The sequence below is a fragment of the Humulus lupulus genome, chromosome 5, assembly GCF_963169125.1.
Source record: "Humulus lupulus chromosome 5, drHumLupu1.1, whole genome shotgun sequence".
In the NCBI taxonomy this organism is placed as follows: domain Eukaryota; kingdom Viridiplantae; phylum Streptophyta; class Magnoliopsida; order Rosales; family Cannabaceae; genus Humulus; species Humulus lupulus.
The window spans coordinates 63,296,517-63,304,027 of record NC_084797.1 but is presented as its reverse complement, the minus strand read 5'-3'; the positions used below and the strand labels follow the sequence as shown (position 1 = coordinate 63,304,027).

Here is a 7,511-nt window from a genome sequence, read left to right as displayed (position 1 = left end):
AATGCAACAAGTATTGATGAAGATGTTTTTTATGTTGGTCAATATTTTGTGGATAAGAAAGAGTTGAAGATGAAAGTACACATGCTTGCTATACGACGAAACTTTGAATTCAAAGTGAAAAAATCAAATAAGAAATTAGTGGTTTTGGTTTGTGTTGACCCTAATTGTAAGTGGAGAATTCGTGCGACAAAGGTATATGCAACAGGTTTGTTTGTTTTTCGCAAGCATTGTAATGAACACACTTATTCTTTATAAATGCGACAAAATCATCACCGACAAGCAACTTGTTCTATTATTGGAGAGCACTTGAAAGTGAGATATGAAGGTGTGAAAAAAGGTCTAAATCCAACACAAATAGTTAATGAGATGAACAAGAATGTTGCTGTAAAGTGTAGTTATTGGAAGGCATGGAAGGCAAGAAAGTGCGCACATGAACTTATAAGGGGTTCAACGGCAAACAGTTATCCAAAACTCCCCTCTTACTTGTACATGGTCCAAAAGTCTAATCCTGGTACATACACTAGATTAATTGTTGATGAAGAACAGAAATTCAAATATTTATTTTTGTCTTTGGGAGCATCCATTAGAGGTTTTCGTTACATGAGAAAAGTTATATCTATTGATGGAACTCATTTGAAAAACCAATTTGGAGGAAATTTACTCATTGCAACTGCACAAGATGGAAATTTTCAAATTTATCCTCTTGCTTCTGGTATTGTTGATTCTGAGAATGATGCATCTTGGAATTGGTTTTTGACAAGCTTACGAGATCAAGTGCCTGATACTACTGATTTAGTGTTTATATCTGATAGACACAAAAGCATTATAAAGGGAGTTCGAAATGTATATAAAAATTCCTACCATGGAGCTTGTATGTGGCATCTTGGACAAAATATCAAGACAAAATTTAGTGGTAAAGGTTTGAAAATTTTGTTTGAGAAGACGGCAAAAGCGTACAGAGTTTCAGTGTTCACAAAGTTATTTGCTGAGATTTCTACAAAAAAACCAAGTCGGGCAACATACCTGAAGGATGCATCTTTTGAAAGCTGGTCCAGATGTCATTTCCATGGTAATCGATACAATATCATGAACACCAACAATTCTGAGTCATTGAACCAAGTTTTTAGAGAAGCTCGAGAATGGCCCATCATTCCTTTATTGGAGGAAATTAACACTACACTCTCCAGATTGTTCTATGAGAGAAGGACAAATGCAAATTCTTGTCCAACACCAATTACAGTTGAAGCCAAAGATATAATGAGACAAAGATATGAACAATCAAGGTACATGAGAGTTACACCCATTAATGTAAGTGAGTTCCATGTTAAAGGTGAACCACTAGACTGTCTAGTTAATATTGAGGAATGGGGCAAAAAGCAACGGAAGTGTTCCAATTGCGGATGTTATGGGCACAACAAAACCACATGCAAGAAGTGATTATTTTTCGATTTATTTTGGACTTGGTTTGATGTTTAATGTTTTGATAATATTGTGTGATTTCATATTTTGGACTTGGTTTGATATGTAATGTTTTAACTAGGTTGTCCGAGTATTGAAACTGGTTGTTGATAGTTTTAACTATGCTGCTTTATTGTGTTACTGGAGCCTTTTTGGACATTTCAGACAACCTGTCAAAATTTTAGATTACCCGTCGAAATTTTAGACTACCCATCGAAATTTTAGACTAGCTGTTGAAATTTTTAGACAAGCAGTTGAAATTTTAGAATAGCTGTCGAAATTTTTAGACAGGTAGTCGAAATTTTAGACAAGCTGTCGAAAGGTTTAGACAGGTCGTCAAAATTTTAGACAAGCTGTCGAAAGTCATGGCTAATTGTTAAAAATGTATAATGAATTAAGATTCAATTCTACATGATAAAGTGTTGTTCTAATACTATAAACATAATCATCATAAATAGTACCTCAATAGATTATCTACCACTCAATCCTTGATCATCATTGTAGTTTGATTGAAAATTGTACCACTCAATCTGTAATCATCATAATCTCATAAAGATTAAGTTTTGTTTAACTTTATAAAATGTTAGACAGGTTGTCGAAACTCATGGCTAATTATAAAAAATGTATAATTAATTAAGATCCAATTCTACATGATAAAGTGTTGTTCTAATACTATAAACATAATAATCATAATAGTACCTCAATAGATTATCTACCACTCAATCCTTGATCATCATTGTACTTTGATTGAAAATTGTACCACTCAATCTGTAATCATCATAATCTCATAAAGATTAAGTTTTGTTTAACTTTATAAAATGTTAGACAAGTTGTCGAAATTCATGGCTAATTGTATAAAAGGTATAATGAATTAAGATCCAATTCTACATGATAAAGTGTTGTTCTAATACTATATACATAATCATCATAATAGTACCTCAATAGATTATCTACCACTCAATCCTTGATCATCATAGTAGTTTGATTGAAATATGTACCACTCAATCTGTAATCATCATAATCAAATATGTTGCATTAGTAATATCATTATAAAGGGCAGTGTAAGCAAACTTTCATTTATATTATTTAGCCTCCAGCTATACGCTTCTCCGCACTCACCACCATCAACTTTTATGCCATTATGTTTAGCCTCCAACTCAAACTCAGGTTGACTAGATTTACAACTAGAACTACGAACCATCATTGATAACACCAAGTCCAATTTGGAGTCCATTTCATCTTGTCGCTTCATCAACTCATCAAAGCGAGTGTTCATTTTCTTCTCCAAATCAACCCATAACTTTATCACATTTCCCAAATTTGGATTTGGATTGACATTTGAAGTTGAAGGGAACAACAATCTTCTCTTCTTCCTTATTGTATTCACTCAAAGCATGACTGCAAACCTTTAGCTTTTTAACAAAGGTATCAATCAAGTCATTGACTTTATCATTCAATAACTCAAAATCCTTCATGTATGGTTGGCACTTCTCTAACTCAGAAGCATGGAGGAGATTATGTACGTCAATTTGTCAAACAAACATATAACGGCTTAAATTTATCTTACCCATATTAAAATTAAATTCACGCATCACCAAAATGGTAATTTTGACTTACTTTTCCATGAGTAAGCTTCAATGCATGACTAATCTCTTTGTATTCGGACTCTTTTGCTTCCCAATGTAAGCAACGAGGAGTCGCATTTCCTTCTTTTTGGTTTGCAAATAAATTTCCAAGTAAAAATATTGCTTCATAAATCCAAACCTAGAAAACCAAAAATCAAAAGAAATAAATTAGACAAACTAAAGACAAGATACTTATGTTTAAATTCATTCAAATATATTAAACAACTATCCTGAAAAATATAAGGAAAACCATATAATTTGTATGATTCTTTGCTTTTTTTCCCACCAACCTTATTTTGGTACTTAACAGACTTTTCTTCAAATTCGTCTTCAAACCATCTAATGTGAGATTATAACATAACCTACCCCATGGATATTTGTTAAAGACATCCAAGTCCTCAACAATACCCATGTTTTCCTCCCCTATAGGTTGTGCAAGCACTACTCCTTCCAAAAAATAAAGCAAAGCAAGTCTCAAATGATCCCGATTTTTCTTTATATATTTCTTTTTTTTTTCAACTCCCCTGCTAGATTTTCTTCACTCATATCCACAAACATAGATTCCAAATCTTTAAGAGTAATGTGTCCTTTTATGTCCCTAAAATACTCTTTTTTTAAGCTTATTACCCTTTCTTAGACTACTCATGTTTGGGTCATTGGATTTTCAGCAATTAAAGCCACTAATCAATGAAAACACGTGCATTGAAAACCTAACAGGCTGACTATCAATATCAAACCATAACTCATTTTCTTTATTAGTTTGTACCCGCCTCTGTAAAAGAAAATGTATCAACTGTCCACTACTCTTCGCTAGATCGATTAGTTTAAGAAGATGACCAAAACAAGAAGCTGTGAATGCTTCCAAATCTTCATAACAAAGTAGTGATCGTATATTCCTCAACACTTGTATCCTGTAGGCTATAGATACACGACTTGTAAAATGCTCATTCTCCATCAATATCGGTCTTAGTGATGGTATGTCTAAAGATTTCACCTGTAAAATTATAACATTATGAATCAATTATATTCTTATTCTTAGTTATCCAACAATGATATCATTCTATTATTTATTTATATACCTTAGACAATAGCGGTGATGGTTTCAATGAATATTTTTCATTTGTCTCTTCTCTTGCATGTATTGGAAGAGAAGATAATTTTCGTGGAGACTTTCTAATTGCTTCTTCTATTGCTTGAGTTGGAGGAGAGGCCGATGCCATTGGAGACTTTTCTGTTACTTCTTTTTGTTGATTGTTTTTTAGGAGATGCCACTAATGAAGTGCTTGAACATCCAGACACCATTTTTATTGTAATAATACTACCTGTAAAAATATTCAGCAAGACCTGAGACAAGTAATTTACAATTTGACAGTCCAAAACTAAATACCTATTACAAAAAATGAGACAAACAATTTACAACTAACCTGTCCAAAATTAAGTACCTATTACAAAAACCGAGTCAACCAATTTAACCCGTTCACAAACCATGCTCAAAAGCTTATTGTCACTACCATTTATTCCTAATGAAAAACATACAACCAAATACTCTATCCCAATAAATTCAGTCATGCATTGTGCCTATTCTAGTAAATATCCCAATTGATTTGTTCAGAAATCACAATTCAGTGCAGGAAACCAATCAAAATTGTAGCAAATTATGTAAGTTGGCTATAAAACCTTATTTTCCTAATGCCTCTCATCAAATACATGCACCACTAAGAAAGCTAAGATGTGAATATTAATGTTAGTGACAATATATATACACATATTTTATCATCAATTTCACCAAAAATTACTACAACACAGTCAATCTAATACTATGCTTCTCTCAATCATTTTATCAAACATCTGTCATGCATAAATGAAATATCTCAATGTAAACAATAACATTCTTAAAAATCAGTAAAAAACAATAATATTTTAGCCAATGTAAACAATAATCTAATACTATGCTTCTCTCAATCATTTTATCAAACATCTTTCATGCATAAATGAAATATCTCAATGTAAACAATAACATTCTTAAAAATTAGTAAAACAACACATAAATTAAAAAAAAAATACATTATCACATATATATAGAGAGAGTAATAGAGAGACGGGAGGGAGGGAGAAGAGTGACTGAAGGAGAAGAGGAAGGGTGGCTTGCTGTGAGTGAGGAGAGGGAGGAATGGGTTGCTCGGATCAATGAGAGAACAAAGAGACGAGGTGGAGGGATGGGTCGCATACCTGCGTTGTTGTGAGCAGAGGAGGTAGCCTTGAGCCGTGCGTGAAGGGGAAGACACGGCTACCGTACCCGAAGGAGGAGCAGGAGCTTACGATTTAGGGGATTTAGGGAAAAATGACATTAGGGGTTTTTGTTTATTAACATTTCTTTTTTTATTTTTTTCTGTCAAAGTAAAAGTAAATGAAATGGTAAATGGGTAAAATTATACCCATTCATTTAAAAAAGAGGTCATTTGGCTAAAATATTTTGAAAGTAGGCTATTGTGCAAAATGCACTATAAAAGGAGTCTATTTCAACCAATTTCTCAAAAATGAATGGATTAGCACCTAATTTCTCCTTTAACTAATTTAGTTACATGGCATTGCTTTGTTAAACATGCTTTAACGGATGACGGTTTTTATTATAAGAGCTTATTGTTCTACACATTTCGCTTTTTCAAGGTGTATATACGATGCGGGTTTATATTTACCTTTTATATATATATAAATATATATTTATGTATAAATTTATATCCTGATCGCGTGTACAACTCCATATGTATGTGTTCTTATATATAAAGAAAATTAATGTGTCGAGAATGAGCTGTAGTTCTCATGAAAAATTCAGTCCCCATTCCAACTAATAATTAAGTAAATTTTTTTTGTTGGGAATTAAGTAATTCTTTAATAGTGCTTTCGTGACTCGAAACTAGGGGCACTAATCCAAGTTGGTTAATTAATACACAAAAACCAACACTAAAATTAATATATATCACTATTTCTTTTAATATATATTTTATAATATTGTTACTCTTCGAGTTGTTAATATAAGAAATTTTTTTCCATTTATACTACCTGTCTTACATTCCCATCTTCCTAATCCAAACATTAATTTGTTCGGCTACTTCGTCACGCATTCAATATAATTACACACCTTTTATAAAATATAAATTTGTATTTATGAATATATATATATATATAAATTAATGTACTCTCATTTCAGAATTTTATTGACTAAGAAAAATGTGAATAACGACACTAGCAAGAGAACAATAAATTAGTCACCTAATTGTTAATTAAAAATAATATAAGAAAAATTAATAAGAGTGAAAAACGATGCGCACTATCTCAAAATGTGCTTAAATAAGTTGAAATGTACTAGTCATTAGATTTAGAAGAAGTATGTTAGATAAATTAAATAAGTCCCAATTGGAATATAGTAGTGGGCAAGAGGTGACCAATGTTTCACAATGACGACAAATATTTGGTGTGAAAAGTTAGATGAATAAATAAAGTGTGAAATGAAATGGAAGGAATTACTTACTTTTTTTTTTATAAGGAATTACTTACTTAAAAACCCTGATTGACATCATATATATTTTTTTTTCATTCCAAAATACGTACACTTTGTTCATTGACTGCAATCATATATACCGGATATAAATGGTTCTTTTTCAATCATCGTTTTGCAAAGCAAACGGGACACTTAGGCTCCCACTTTTTACTACAAAGGACCTTATCTTGTTTCCTTAATTTTGGGTCATTTCTAATCAGCCTCATAATTATAGATGGGCTCCCTTCTCTCTGCAGGCTTTAAATTTAAGTTCTATGGCGTATATGAGATATAAAATAGGATGTAGCTAACATTGTCTTGTCTATGGTTTAAATATAAAATAATGATTCAGTACGTATAGCATTATCAAAATAATATTTATTATTAATGGCGTAATCTCTTCACGAGAAGTGTAGGTATAGCAGCCTATTGTTATGGAGTATTATATTGTTTAGTCTTGTATATTATAATTTAAATTACAATATGTGTAATTTGATATTGAATTATAAAAATAGTAATATACTATCTTACGTAGTGATGGGTACCAAAAAATACTCCTTAAATAAAGTATAACATTTGGAATTGTTCTTTCTGAAATGGTGGACATGATTAATCGATTGAATAATGCAGAAGTAGATACAAGATTCTAAGTAATCTAATCAATAATTTACTAATTAAACTAAATGTTATATAAGTTGTATTAGTAATCTCTTACAGTCATACTTATCAAATAGTATAAATGACGTTTATTAATTGATGTTTCGTTTTTACCAAAACATGAGTGATCTAGAATGTCGTTATATTATTTAATTTTTTTTTATAAATGATCAAAATTTTCATTCTATGTATGAACGGCTGTAGCTTCTAAATGAGACACCACAAACAGTCGA

General features: G+C 31.4%; 1 protein-coding gene across 1 annotated transcript; it reads left to right on the top strand.

The window, feature by feature from the left end:
* Positions 1–255: 255 nt before the first annotated feature.
* On the top strand, positions 256–1,437 carry LOC133779179 (uncharacterized). The gene has a single exon (XM_062219171.1). It carries the CDS (start codon positions 256–258, stop codon positions 1,435–1,437), a length of 1,182 nt encoding a protein of 393 aa, XP_062075155.1.
* Positions 1,438–7,511: the final 6,074 nt, after the last annotated feature.